The following is a 15235-nucleotide window of genomic DNA, read 5'->3' as shown; positions in this document are numbered from 1 at the left end:
CAGGAGGCAACGTGGGGGCGACCCCAGGGTGGGCGTGGGGGCCGCTAGGCCCCATTGGTCAGGTGGGGCAGCCTGGTGCGCTGGGGCCTGGGCTGTCTCTGGCTCCCCAGAAGGCTTGATAAGGCCGTGCGGTGAAATGCAGAGGAGGGACCCCAGCCGTGTAGCACATTCCAGATGTGCCACATCCACCAGTTCTGCCGTGCCCGCCAGTCTTTGATCCCTCTGCCTGTGGCAGACTTAGGCTTCACTGCCCCCATCAACGTGCCAGGATGCTTCAGGGCCCAGGCATGCACAACTGCGCAGGACACCGGCTCCCTCGGCCACAAAGCAGGAGTTCAAGTAGCTTGGGCCCAGGGCCCTCTGCCGTTGGTGTCAGCACCAGGAGCATCAGTGTGCAGGGGTGACCATTAACCACACAGCCTCCATCCACCTCCCAAGTGTTTGCTCCATGGTCAAGTGCCACCTGCACACTGCCCACCAGGTGACCAGGATGGTGTCCCAGGGCCCCTGCATGGCCCAGGTATGGCTGAGCCAGTTCTGCGTAAACAGCCATTGTGCAGTGCCACACAGCAGGCCAGCTTCATCCTCCATTTCAGCCCAGGGGGCTGGCTCCCCTCCAGAGCAGCTGCTGAGCCATGCCCGGTAAGGCCTCCAGCTCCATCCTCCCTCAGCCTCTGGCAGCAGCTGCCCACCCAGTGGCAGGGAGACTGACAGCCCCGGTGCCATCCAAGGCAGGCAGGGTGCTTTTGGGGACCATGCTTTTCTCTGCACCAGCCTGGGAAAGCTGAGCATCCAGCTGAAATTGAGGGCCTGTTGCAGAGCTCCTTGTGTCCTGGAGCTGGTGCTGCTTTTCCTTGCTTTGAGTTTATCATGCTGGGGCAGGTTGGGCATGGGCAAACAGCTGTTAGCAGAGCTCTTAGGGAGCATGAGGCTAAAGGAAACTAAAGATGTTGGGCCGATTTCTTCCCTCCCACCACACAGGACAGCCAGGCTAAAAATAATCCTTTGCCTCATATTATGCATGAAAATAAAGGAGATTAAAAAGAGAGTGGTTCTGGATCATAGCAGTTAAGGACCTGCTTGGGTTAAAATCATAGATTTTGTTAAAAGCAAAGATTGTGTACCTTGGAGGGGAGAATATAACCAGTGCCACTGTCTGGGAAATCCCATGGAAAATAAGTCATGTACCCTTCACAGTGGCGGAGACTAATCAGCATGATGAGCTACTGAAAGAGGCAGTAGCATCCCAAGTACTTGAAGGCTGTCCAGCCTGCTCCACCATATCCCCCTATGCAACCTAGGAGCTGGGTTTCAGCCAGCATGTGCCTCCAGGATGGCCTGGCCAGGAGTCTCAGGAGTACTTTGGCTAGGAGTCTGCGGGTTTGGAACAAACCAGGCACATAGGATGGGAGAAGAGTCTATGAAACCCCCCACCTTTTCAGCCATCCACAGCTGTTTGGGGAAGTGGGGGCGGGGGGCGCAGAAAGGTGCCCAAGGGGAATCCCAGCAACTTCCTGATGGCCCTGCCTGTTCCTCCATGCAGGATGGTTCCCCCACCACCTGTCAGCAAGCCCCACGTGTGCCTCTCCACTGTGCTCATCATGACCAGCCTCGTCCTCATGGATGCCTACCTGGTGGAGCAGAGCCAGGGGTCCAGGAAGCTGGGCATCTGTGTCATGGTAGCAGTGGGTGACGTGTGCTTCTTACTGGTGCTCCGCTACGTGGCCATCTGGGTTGGGGCAGAGGTAAAAACAGCTAAGCGGGGCTATGCCATGATCCTCTGGTTCCTGTACGTCTTCGTTCTGGAGATCAAGGTCTACTTTGTATACCAGAATTATAAAGCTGACCGGAAAAGCCTGGATCTCATAGCCCGCAAAGCACTGACTTTGCTGCTCTCCATCTGCATCCCAGCCCTCTACGTGTTGTTGGTGGCCACAGAGCACATGGAATACGTCAGGACATTCAAGAAGAAAGAAGATCTCCGCAACCGCCTCTTTTGGGTCATTGTGGACATGCTGGACGTGCTGGACATCCAGGCCAACCTGTGGGAGCCCCAGAAGAAGGGGCTGCCGCTCTGGGCTGAGGGCATCATGTTCTTCTACTGCTACATCTTGCTGCTGGTCCTCCCTTGCGTGTCCCTCTGTGAGATCAGCATGCAAGGGATCGGCATTATGCCACACCGGATGATGCTGTATCCAATGCTGAGCATGCTCACTGTCAACATCACCACCATCTTCATCCGAGGCAGCAACATGGTCTTCTTCAGGGATGCCCGTGTCTCCAGCATCTTCATGGGCAAGAACATGCTGGCCATTGGGCTTAAGGTCTGTATGTTTGTGCAGTACCAGCGGCACCGGCACCACACGCCCCTGGGGCCAGACCTGGCCCTGCAGCACAGCACCCAGACCCAGCCCTCCACAGGGCTGCATAAGTCCCGGGACCAGCCTGCCTGCCCTGAGGAGCTAGCCCAGGACAACACATGACAAGCCAGCAGGAACCACAGCCTGGGCACCGCTATGTCTGGCTGTACCTGCAAATCCGAAGTGGGCTACTGAGCTCCCCACCTGGACAGAGGACAATGACCCTGCTCCCTCCTTCCCTGGGTGAAGCTGCTTTGGTCCTGGAGGGAGGCATGGGAAGGCCCCACCCATAGCAGCCTCCATAAGGCTGCAGAGCAGTTTGGGACCTCAGCACCCCACCGAGTGAGACGGGCAGCAGAGCAGAGGAGGACAGGTTTGCCTGCTGCACACCATGTCTGGCTGGGGCCAGGCAGCCCTACCCTGCACCAGGCTCCCCCCAACCCATGCTCCCTACACAGCACCACCCTCTGGCTAGCCAGGGCTCAGGCTGGGGGGCTGCACAGGGACACTGCAGGTCACCCGCTCCGCTGTTGTTGTTGGCCCTGGCTCCAGCTCAGTGCTTGGCAGCAGCCTGCACCCCACTGCATAAGCCAGGGTCCCCATGCTGGGGGAGCAAGACCCGGGCCTCCCCCACCTGCCACCTCTCTCAGCCAGCTGCAGGGCTGGGAGGGGCCAGAGGGGATGACTGTCCTTTTTCATATCTCCCTCTTTGCAATAAAAGACCTGAGCCCTGCAGCCTCCTCATGTCTGTATCCCTGCTGGCAGGCAGGTCCCCCCAGCTCCCATGGGTGCCTATCTCTCATGTGCACTTGGGTGTCCCTGCTGTGGCTGCAGAGCACATTGTAGGTGGGGGACTCGCTCAGTGACTGCCTGGGCCTGGGGAGAGCATACCAGGAACCTGGGTCTGAAGCCATTCCTCCTGGCCAGCAGTTGGGAGAGGAGAGGCAAGGTCCTTGTGAGAGTCTGGTGGGAGTATGTGTGGAAGCTTTGTCAGCCACCACTGCCTGTGCAACCAGCTGCAGTCGTATCAACTGGTGCCAGTCATGCCCAGTGGCTGCTGTCCCCAGGGACACCCATAGCAAGTCCCCAGACTCCACCTGGAGGGACACCAGAGCAGGTCTGGCAGAGACACACTGCTGAGACAACATCAGAAACAGAAGAAAATAACCCAACTGACTCAATTGAGGCTGGGAGGCCATGGGGAAGAGCAGCTCCCCTGGCAGTAGAAAGCTCTCCGGCAATGTTGGAAGCATTTCCTCCTGTTGGAGCTGGTGTTACCATGCTGCTGCATGCCCCTAACACTCAGTACCAGCACAACACTGGCTGAGCTGGGCAATGCCCCAGGGCTTCCCCTGCTGTGAGGTACCAGGTCCAGGAGCTGGCTGGGAGACAGGCCAGTAGACTTGATGTCCTCCTTGCAGGCAAGCACACAAACCTCAACAGGCAGGAGCTATTTGGCTCCAGAGGGGCAGGAGGGGAAAGCAGGACCCACTCTGGGGGTACACTATATTTGTTTCCTGCTGGGTAGGACCTACCAGCAGCTGAGGAAGGGAATATATAGACTCAGGAATGCTGCCCCTCAAGCAAGGCCCTGGCAGCAGCCACACAGTGGTAAGCACCTCCAGCCTGTCCAGGCCTCAGTCTTCTTCCCTTCTTGCATTAAAGTACAGGTTTGTTCAGCTTTGGATTAAAAAATGAGAGCATAAAACAGCAGACTAACATCACAAAGGGGTGAGAATAGCCTTGGGCTTTGGTGCTGCCACACCACTCCCAAGATAATTCTGCTCTGAAGGCACAAGGATGTGGCAGACTCTACATCCCACATCAGGAGGCAAGAAAAGGAGGAAGCAGCAGCCAGGCATAGTGCAAAGCAGTAAGCCACAGGCCAGTTAAAGACAGCTGAGGATTTCCACATGGTCTCTAGCCGAGCCAGCACATCTCATTTCTACCGCCTTCCCCCAGTTACAGTAAAATCTGTCACCAGAGCAGAACTCACATCACCCACAGGAACTGCAGTGGAGGCAGATGCTTCAGCAACACCCTCTAGGTGGGCATGATAGAGTTGCTCATCATCCCATTTCTTGCTCATTGCAAGACCTTTCCCCAGGCCCCACAGACCAGCTGCCCAGCTACCCACAGCACAGCTGTGCCCAGGGAGCAAGCTGCCATGCAGAGCTGAGGCACTGTCCCAGCACACACTATGACCTGTTGGACAGACTGTCTGGGTCACATCTGCATCACCTCCTTGTCAGCACAGCCACAGGAGACGGGGGCAATCGGGGTGAGGAGAAACAAGAGAGCTGGTGGTCAAACAATGTCAGGACAGAGGCATGAACACCGATAAATTCGAACACTTTGACTGTAACAGTACTGACACTGGGAATAAAGGAGAAACTAAGGTATTTTATTTTGTAAAGAATCAGTTTCCTAGAAGCACTAATAGCCCTGCAGAGATCACCTTGAGAAGCCAAGAAGAGAGGCAGCCCTGCTGGAGAGATCCCCTGCAGAGTACCTGAACACAGTCAGCAGGATGCCTTGGCTGCAAGGAAGGCCAGCCACAGCAGGGGCTGCATCACAAGGGCGCAGCCCACAGAGGGGCATGATCCTCTCTCCTTTACTCAGCACTTGTGAGACTACATCCAGATACTGCATCCAGGCTGGACCCCCAGAAGATAGGTGCTGGTCCTCTGGGCTGACTCCAGTTGAGGATGTGAAAGTTGTCAGAGGCTGGAACACTGCAAGGAAAGGCTGAGGGAACAGGTTTATTCACCCTCAGGAAGAGAAGGCTTTGGGGAGACCTAACAGCACCCCTTTCCTCCCACCCCAGATCTATTACAAGGCTACCATGAAGACTGAGCTAGGCACCTCACTGAGAACAAGACAATGATTATGGACTAAAACCAGGCACGTTTCCTGGAGGAGGGGAAAAAAAACTTCAACTTGAAACAGTGGAGCAGAGGCCAAGAGAGGTGATGGCATCTGTCCTTGGACATTACCAGACCCAACTGAAGAAGCACTGGGCAACCTGGTCTGAAGTCAGTGCTAGCCCTGCTCCGAGCAGGCACTGTACCAGAGCCCTCCCACCTGAGGTCCTTTCCCACTTCAGTTGGTCTCTGGTAAGACCTGGAGTAGAGCCAGCAATGCAGGGTAGGGCTTGTGCTGTCCTAGCTACAGGAAGAGATGAGGAGGTGCAAGGACAGAGACAGCTGTCAACACCATGTGCATCTGCATGATGTAAACCACAGACAAAGAGGGCATTTCAGCTACAAAAAGCATTATTTCCTTCAGTTCAGCCTCTGCTCTGCTGCCTAACAGCATCACTGCACAGTGAAAGGCAGATACTGGGGAGACAGCTGTCTTCCAGGCCTGGCCAGGGCAGAGTGAGTCCCAGGTGCCAGACAACAGCATGTCTGGCCAGCAGTCACAAGTTCTTCTGTGAGGGCAGACGGCGCTTATCTTTGATGGCATTCCTCTTCCTCTTCTTGTTCAGGAAGCTCTCCAGTTTTCCACTCCTCTTCAGCTCTGCATACTTCTCAGCTAGGTCCAATTTCCGCTTCTCAGCTGTTGAGGAGGGGAGCAAGGTTTTAAACTGAAGCCTGAATCATCTCTACACACCAGCCCCTTTTCACCTCTCCCTCCTTGGCTCCAGGCCTGGCTTTTCCCTTGAGTACCTGTGCTAGAACAATCCCTCCACAGCTCTGTAGAGTATTATGGATAACTCACTTCCAGTGCTTGGAGCCTGTCAGCAGTACTCCCTCTAGGTCTTCCTACAGCATGTTCATGCTGAAGACTTACATTTCTTTAGGAAGAAGGGTTTCTTTCCCTGCTTGGCCAATTCCCTCTGTTGTCGCTTCAAAGACAGTTCCCTCTCCCTCAATTTCTGCTGTTTTTTCTGTGCCCGTTCTTGCTGTGTCTGTACAGAAAAGATGGGCTGTGTCAGCAAGTGTCTGGCAGACCTCATGTCACACATCCCCTCCTCTAGTACATTGCCTCACAGGAGAGGACCCCCAGTGCTGCAGTGAACTCACCATGCGGTTCAGGAGCTGCTGGAATCTCTCCTTCTGCTCCATGTTCCGGCATTTTTTCAGCTGCTTCTGAATCATCTGAAGAAGAGAGCAGAAAGCTGCATGACTGCCTGCCTACCACCTCCACTGTAAAAGGCCTTTGCAGAAGCTGTCCCTGCCAAGCAATGTTCTTCTGGCCAAGGACAGGCACACAGCATCACCTCCTTCTCCTGCTTCTTGATGCTGTCCAGAAAGCTGTACGTCTTCATAAATATTTCAGGCTTATACTCTCCAGACAGGTCATCAAATCGAGGGTCTCTGTGGACCTGAAGGCAGGGAAGGCGAAGGTTAAGAGCTGTGGCCAGGATTACCTTGGTTAATAGCCTGCTTACTCTCCTTCCATGATGGATCAGACCTTGCCATTTTTTTTTTTTACTAGAATATTATGCACCCACCATTGAAAACATCTGCAGTTGGCAAAGACTGAGTCCAATAATCAAGGTGCCAGTCCCACACAAAGTCATCATGCCTGCACCCAGTCTACCAAGCAAGAGACATTTCCATATAGAAGTCTACCACCCAGGAGTAGCCAGTTCAAGGAATAGCAGCTTGAGTGCTGCCTCCAAACACCTGCAACTCCCAGATCAAGAGCTGGCTGAAAATGTGTTGTCAAGGTGATGGATTTGGAAATTCAAACCTATCTAGATTTTCAGATTACGTGGGTCAGGTCATACAAAAAGACAGAGACAAAAAGAGATCTCTAACTGGGGAAATTAACATATTAAGATGATCCATTAATGATAAGTCAAAGTTATATCCAGACTAGAAACTAGATGGCCATTTGAACTTCCAGTGTGATGAGTACTGAACAGCGACCATAGCTTGCTGTACAATTGTCATTGGTGGCAGCCATTACATCTTCTAGACACACTGGGGTCTCAAATGCTTGAGTTACTCCTCAAATTGTACATTATGCAAGGCAGCAGATTATACAGAGAGCTGTTACTCCTGCACCCAATCTTGTTCTCCCCAGAGACACATTAGCACTACCTGTGCTCACCAGATAGTGGTCCAAACCCTATCCTCCAGAACAGACACAGGCTGTGTCATCTTCAGCAGCCCCGTTACCATGTCTGTGCCCTATTAGAATCGCTAAGGGAAGTCATCTCCTGAACTGGGGAGGGGGAGCACCCACCTTCTTTGTAACAGGGATGACTTGTCGCAGAAAAGGTACAGGCTTCTTGGCAGACATCTCCAATGGTCTGAAAAAAGAGAAAAATGTACTTAAGAGGAGGAGAGGACAGAATGAGGCTCAGGCTAATGTGTCAGAATGTTAGCCAGACCCTCAGGAGAACATTACTGCACCATGTCAAAACAGCAGACTCTCCCACTCAATCCTCACCATGATACCTACAGAGAGCAAAAGAGGTGACTCTGTCAAGAACCAGACAAGACTACTGCAACCAAATATCTATAAACACATGGTTAAAACAGTCCCACACAAAACTTCATACAGCCCCACTTGCATCAGTAAATGCGCCATACTCAATTATTTGTCTCCATGTTTTCATTCATCATGCAACCACCCTCTTCTATTCCTGGCCCACCAGCTCATCCACTCTTGACTAATACTTACACTGAAAGGTGAGACCAAAGTTGGGAATCTCTGCACTGACCTGGTAGTTACAAAGACAAGCCAATTCTACTGTGGCCAGGCTCATTGAGAAAGCATACTGTAACACAGGTAAAGAAAAGCTCACCCCCCAGGAATAAGGGCTGTACAGCTTATGGTATATATCCCAAAAAAGACTTTGCAGCGAATCAGGACCATGAGGACCATGGTGACAACCAGTTAAATGAACAAGTTCTCCTTGCAACACAGGCCTTTAGAGCTTGATGCTTTAGGTGTATGAGGACAGTATAAAGTGGGAGAACTGGGCATTACTCTCCTCATATTACTTGGATGCTGCATTCTGCGACTTGTCAGTACATCAGGTAAGTTATTAGAAACATGAAAAGACCTGTGAACCACCTGCTGAGAGTACCCACAACATGGGCATTATACCCACATTCAGCAACACAATAACACTGTGGCAGGAACATAAACAGCCCCACAGGTGTTTTCCAAATCCCACTTAGGGCAGTGTTCAGTGTATTTTCATGCCTGCTGATGTGGCTAACACCCCTCTAGAATGCACTCGAGTCAGCTTTACACAGCACCGCTGAAGCTAGCTCAGTTCCAGGGGATTTCCCTGAAGTTCTTTTTTTAAGAAGCTCACTTCCATGAGAAAAACATGAGAAACAGCATGTGGGATTTACAGTGATGCATCACTTAAAGGATTAGGGGAATTAAATAAAAACAGAATTATGCAAACTGTGTGGCAGAAATAGAAACACTGTACCAAGATGTTGCACTATGCAAAATCCCCCAGACTCTTCAGTAAAAGGTAAAGCAGAAACATTATTCTAATAACTGTTTACGGCAGAAGAAACATGTATTCAGCAGAGATTGCGAAATAGGTTAGGGAATGCCAGTGTAACAGAGGAAACATGCTCAAATTACTTAGATAAGACCCTGAGGACTGAAAACCAGCTAGCTACTGGAAATAAAGGGTAATGGTACAGCAATTACCAGTGGGGGCCTGTGGAGGACTCTAAAAATACTTGATAGTTTTTGTTGTGTGACTACACAAATGTGAATACATTTTACAGCCACCACATCAACAGCACCTACAAAGTATGCAAATAGGAGATGTAAAGACCAGTGAAGACAGGAAAAAGTTTGTAACAGTAAGTGCTGCAGAGGCAGTGGGGCAAATGAAAATCAACACAGACGAGCCGCAGATGAGACAACAGCATAAGGATGAATGAAATTCCAGAACAATTGCCTGCCACTGCAGCTCCAGCCAGTGGGAGCCAGGCAGAAGATGCTGATAAGCTGGAAGGGGTTTAGAAAGCAGGGTAACTATTTCAGGGCCCAGGGGACACAAGTAAAGCACTGTCATACAACTTAAAAGAGAAGCATACCATGCCATGTGCCTTAATACAGAGGGTATAAAGGAACTTAATTATCAAGTAACAGGTGGCTGCTGGGGATTTGAACAGGATAGGATATTAAGAGCTCTGAAACAGCAACAGAATACTGCCAAATGAAAAACTATAGTGAAAGGCATTATTGTGTAGCACATTAAAGAAGATCTACACAAGCTCCAAGGCAATGGCAACACTGTGAAGAGCTCCCTGCATAACTTCTGGAGTGCAGAGGGCACACATGCACATTCTTCTGATCACAAAAGAATTTACCCCTTTTTGCCTTGTTGCTGCTTCACCATAGCTTTGGTAGGTTTTGCAGTTTTCTTCCCACCAGTCACCTGCTTGCACAGTCTTGTTCTCATGTCACTCTGCACCTGCAGTAGTTCCTCAAAAGACATGTGAGATTGATCTGGAAGAGAGCATAGGACACACCTGAACTTAACAGCTTCTCAAGGCACTTCCCACCCCAAATTCCACCAAGAGGGACGTCTCTGAGCCTGAGACAGTGACATGAGCACAGTGGTGCCATCCCTATACAGACTGTTCTTGTCCCATCGCCTTTAGATGTGCATGATCACATCTCACACCATGAGACCAGCCAGAAGGTGCAGGAAAACTACGTGGCCTGTTCACCCTGTCTGTTAAGACTCAGAGACAGTCTCTCCCCACTGCACATCTGCCATAGCTCTGCTCAGCCTGCAACAATTGAAGCGATTCCCATGGCAGAGCCTCCTCAGCACCCCAGAGACCCGTAAATCCACACATTCAACCTTCACCATCTCACTACCAACAGGCACAGCTTATAGCCTGACTCACTGGGGGAAGCATGAAGCAGTTTCATATTCTAGCCCTGCTGTGAGCTCCCCACAGTGCTATTTACACCTTGTGTTTCATACAATAATCCTTCTGTCCTCTGACTGCTGACTAGAAGACCAACACAAACAAAAGAAACAGTAAAACCAATTCTATGCAAAGTGCTGATGAATGCACAAGATATTATTCTGGAATTTTCTATTGCTACGTTTCTTTAATATCCCTCAGTGACAGTGATCTTTATCACTTCTTGTAACCACAATATAAAAATATTATCAACAATTCTTTCTGGATTTACATCTCTGGGTGTTCAGGACTAGCAATCCGTAAACATTTCTTAATGCAGCACTTTGATATGCTCATTCCATTCTCTGCATGACAGTAGAGGCAAGAAGGAACAGGAGGGTTTGCATTGGCTCCCTTCTGATAAAGTCTTGGTCTATGCACATGGTCTTTCTAAGCCTTTGCAATACTATGTATTTGGCACAAAACACCCCAACTGTGGCCTAGCAAAACCAATCACATCCCACCTGTGGTGGGCTGACACTAGCTGAACTCCAGATGCCCACCAAAGCCAGCTGCTCTATCACTCCCTCCTCAGCTGGACAGGGGAGAGAAAACATAATGAAAGGGTTGCGATAAGGGCACAGAGAGGTCACCCACCAATTACCATCATGGGCAAAACAGACTCGACTTGCGGAAAATTAATTTAAATTACTACCAATCAAATCAGAGTAAGGTAATAAGAAATAAAAACTAGATGTTAAAACACCTTCCCCCCACCCCTTCCTTCTTTCCAGGCTCAACTTCACTCCCAAATTCTCTACTTCCTCCCTACCCAGCAGCACAGGGAGAGGGGGAACCAGGGTTGTGGTCAGTTCATCACACTGTCTCTGCCACTCCCTCCTCCCCTGCTCCAGCATGGGGTCCCTCCCACAGGAGTCAGTCCTCCATGAACTTCTCCAACATCAGTCCTTCCCAACAGGCTGTAGTTCTTCATGAACTGCTCCAGCCTGGGTCCCTCCACAGGGTACAGTCCTTCAGGAACAGACTGCTTCAGCCTGGGTCCTCCACAGGGTCACAAGTCCTGCCAGCAAACCTGCTCCAGCCTGGGCTGCTGTCTCCATGGGGCCACAGGTCCTGCCAGAAGCCTGCTCCAGCACAGGCCTCCCACAAGGCCACAGCCTTCTTCAAGCATCCACCTGCTCCAGCGTGGGGTCCTTCACAGGCTGCAGGTGGAGATCTGCTCCACCGTGGACCTCCATCAGCTGCAGGGGGACAGCCTGCCTTAACATGGTCTTCTCCACAGGCTGCAGGGGAATCTCTGCTCTGGTGCCTGGACCACCTCCTCCCTCTCTTTCTTCATGGACCTTGGTGTCTGCGGAGTTGTTTCTCTCACGTGTTCTCATACCTCTCTTCAGCTGCTGTTGTGCAACAGTTTTTTTTCCTCTCATCTTAAATACATTATCACAGAGGCTCTACCACCTTTGTAGTTAGAGCCGCTGGCCAAGGCTGAGCCAATCAGACATGGGGAAGCTTCTGGCATCTTCTCACAGAAGCCATCCCTGTAGCCCCCTCCTGCTACCAAAACCTTGCCACACAAACCCAATACACTGCCCCATGACACAAGGTTTCTGCATGCCCTGCCCAAATCTGCTGCCAAATTCAGGAAACAACATGAGGTCAGTCATATTGGCTCAGGGCATGGACTCATCATCCCAGTCACTCATCTTCACAATAACCAAGACTTTCTGCTTCAGAATCTACTCCCATCATCCAGAAAATATAACAAGCTGCCTCAAGCAATGTTTTCTTTTCGCTTGTTCTGAACACCCAGGAAGCAGAGTTGAACTCTGTCAACACTCATTAGTCCTTGAGGAGGGTTAAGGGAATACCATATATCCAGTTTGCTGCACAAGGGACAATGGAAATGTGAAAATAGAGCACTATTTCATTACACTGCTTCCCCAAAACACACTTCCTACTTATCTTACTGCAGTTTGATATCCACCCTTGCTTGGGCTCCCACAAATGCTCTCTATCTTCTTAGAGATGACAGCACTGTCACCCTTTCTGATCTCCCTCAGGTCCTCCATCTTTCCCCATGTCATTCTTGTGCAAACACTTATTGCCTGCCTGCCCAGAACGTGAAGTCACCTTCAGACCAAAGAACTGTGCCCACATTCAGGTAAGAGCTGAGTACAAGCAGTTCAGCAATTTAAAGTAATCACACTGTTGGGGTTCACAGGGACTTAAGAACACCAGTAAATTCTAGGACTTGCCCCAGAGCATCTGCCACTACACTATTCAAATTCAGCACAGATAGCTTTAGACTGCTGCACTGTAGGAAAAAATCGGTGCTAATTATACAGGTTACTGGGGTACAGAGCAATTAATCACTATATAGGGAAATATTTGAGTATCACTGAAAACTCAAAGTATCACCGGACAGACAAATGAAATACTCTGAGCAAGGACAGTCAAAAAGGCAAAGAAAGCATTAAAGGAAAGGAAGAATGATGTGGAAGCTACTCTAACATTTCATGAAGACAGACGAGACACCATCACTTGCAGTACAATACTCCATTTAGCTGCAATTCCAAAACAATACTGTTAAAATAGCAAAGGCTTACAAGATGTCAATGAAAACAAAGACACCATATAAAGAGATGCAACATTTAGCAAAGGATTAGACAAAGAGATTTGGTATAAATCAGACAAAGCAAAGACATGCAGAGCTTGCACTGATGAAATATTTCAATACTGGTATGGGATACCAGACCAGACTTGACCACCCAGAACCTAACGGGCAAAGTGCTTTCAACACAGTAGTAGTAGGATGTATTTCATGGACTAATATGTGTTTGTAGGAGACTGAATTAGCCACTCACATTGATAAAAGCATCATTTGACATCAGCATAAAAAAAGAAGCTTGTTTTGGGGCAGAACTGAATGGTCCCAGCAGGCGCTCACTGCTGGGAGGCAGGTTTGGCAACTGTGTTTGTGTGACAAGGTTGCTAGCTTCCTGCTCCGAAGATGCTGGTCCTGTCCCTGGCCTCTACACAAGGAGAGTTCATGATCCTTAAAAATCTGTGCTGACGGGTTGTCCGTCAAAATACTTATTAAAAGACAGGATTAGCTTACTTTCCTTGTTTCTTGCATTCTTTCTTGACACTTTAATTTCACAATTTTTTCATTCCTTTTCCCTCCTAGAATATAATCTACCTTTTCTGTGCCGTCTCTACAGTCTATTTCATCTTCCCTTCTGCCATTTTTTCCCTTTCTCCATTTTGTGGATTGTTTCCTCTCTCTTCCACCTCTTGCTAAACTACTGTCATCTGCTGATAGCATGGGCATTTCCTGCTAACCAGCACAGCCTCCCCAAGTTTCCTCTCTTCCTGCAGACTCCTGTGACACATGGACACCTTATATCTTTCTCAGCTGAAGCTGTTGGGAACTATACAACCTGAGGAGCACATCAAAGAGTGTTCAGGATGAAAAAACAGATGGCCTAAGAAATGGCTTGTATCCACCCAGGCATTCCCCACTGAGGCAAACTTAGTGCTGGGCTCCAGCATGTCCAAAGAAGGGCAACAAAGCTGGTGAGGGGTCTGGAGCACAAGTCTTATGAGGAGCGGCTGAGGGAACTGGGGTTGTTTAGTCTGGAGAAGAGGAGGCTCAGGGGAGACCTTATTGCTCTCTACAACTATCCGAAAGGGGGTTGTGGCGAGGGTGTTGGTCTCTTCTCCCAAGTAACCAGCGATAGGACAGAGGAAATGGCCTCAAGTTACACCAGGGCAGGTTTAGATTGGATATTACGAAAAATTTCTTCACCGAGAGGGTGGTCAGGCATTGGAACAGGCTGCCCAGGGAGGTGGTTGAGTCACCATCTCTGGAAGTGTTCAAGAAAACGTGTGGATGTGGCGCTTCAGGACATGGTTTAGGGAACACTGTGACACTGGATTAATGGTTGGACTTGATGATCTTGAAGGTCCTTTCCAACCTTAGTGATTCTGTATAACTACTTCTGTTCCAGAAACAAGATTACAAAGAGCCCAGGCAAATGGTAAAATCAAAACTGCTATTCCCATTCACATCCAGTTGTGGAAAAGGTGACTACTATCAGTGGCCTTCTCTCCGAGGTTTGCTAAAGCTCGCCATTAAGAGAGAAAAACAAAATACCTACAGACTGGGGGGGGGAGCACACCACTCACCCTTTCAAGATTACCTCTAGATGAGATGCGCCTCCCCCTCACAAACACAGTAAGGAGACTCCTCTCACAAGACAACCTGTGACACACCGTGCCATACCATGTATTTGACACTGTTTAACACTGATGTCCATTCCCTCACAATTCTTTTCAGGGGCCTTTGACATATTTCTCATAAGGTTTTTGTTCTCACCTTGATCACTTTAAGATAAGGAAGCCACATTGCATACACTGCTACAGAACAACTGCCTTGATACACCAAACCTAAGCACGACCACTGTTGCCACAGCTACACACCACCTGGTTCTTCCAGTTTACCTGTCCTGTTGAGGACCTTTCAAAGCTACTATCTAAATTTGCGCAGAGCAACTATCCTTGAGAAGATGTATGAGATCTTCCGCACACAGGGAAGGCGACTGGGGAGAAGAGAGAGAGGCCTCTATAAGTTTTTGTTCTAGGGGACTCTCCAACCAAAACTCTGCTGCTGATTCCAAACTCATCCTCTGAGCAGAGCGGCTGGGGGAGGAAAGCTGCAGAAGGACAGAGCTGTAACACGGCAAGGGACGAAGCCAGTTCGTTTCCCACCGAACGGGTGGCCGTGGCACCCCAACCACGTCGGGAGACGTGCTGCGGTCAGGGTGACGCCATAACTGAAGCTGTGCAGGCCGCAGCACCTCGCCAGGCCTTCGGATCTTCCGAGCGGCCCCAGGACCGCCTCCGAGGAGGGCGGCAAGGCCTCAGCTGGAGACCTTCCCGAGGGCGCTCCCGCCCCGTAGGGCTCACCTGAGCGGGGCAGCCCTTACCTCTCCCACC

The 15235-nt window shown here is 50.1% G+C and overlaps 2 protein-coding genes across 2 annotated transcripts; one reads left to right on the top strand and one right to left on the bottom strand.

Annotated features, from left to right (window-relative positions):
- The first annotated feature begins 1544 nt into the window (after nucleotides 1-1544).
- On the top strand, nucleotides 1545-2483 carry LOC104615063 (transmembrane protein 121-like). Its single transcript, XM_010282384.1, has one exon. The coding sequence runs from the start codon at nucleotides 1545-1547 to the stop codon at nucleotides 2481-2483; it is 939 nt and encodes a 312-aa protein (XP_010280686.1).
- Nucleotides 2484-5620: 3137 nt separating this feature from the next.
- RRP36 (ribosomal RNA processing 36 homolog (S. cerevisiae)) lies at nucleotides 5621-9795 on the bottom strand. The gene is made up of 6 exons (XM_010282383.1): nucleotides 9668-9795; nucleotides 7560-7626; nucleotides 6586-6690; nucleotides 6389-6463; nucleotides 6156-6273; nucleotides 5621-5921 (listed from the first exon to the last, which is right to left on the bottom strand). The coding sequence occupies exons 1-6, from the start codon at nucleotides 9793-9795 to the stop codon at nucleotides 5782-5784; spliced, it is 633 nt and encodes a 210-aa protein (XP_010280685.1). The 3' UTR covers nucleotides 5621-5781.
- Between the last annotated feature and the right edge of the window lie 5440 nt (nucleotides 9796-15235).

This window comes from Phaethon lepturus, unplaced genomic scaffold, assembly GCF_000687285.1.
Source record: "Phaethon lepturus isolate BGI_N335 unplaced genomic scaffold, ASM68728v1 scaffold17322, whole genome shotgun sequence".
NCBI classification, from domain to species: Eukaryota; Metazoa; Chordata; class Aves; order Phaethontiformes; family Phaethontidae; genus Phaethon; species Phaethon lepturus.
Note: the sequence above shows the minus strand (reverse complement) of the source record. Positions and strands in the feature narration are given on the sequence as shown.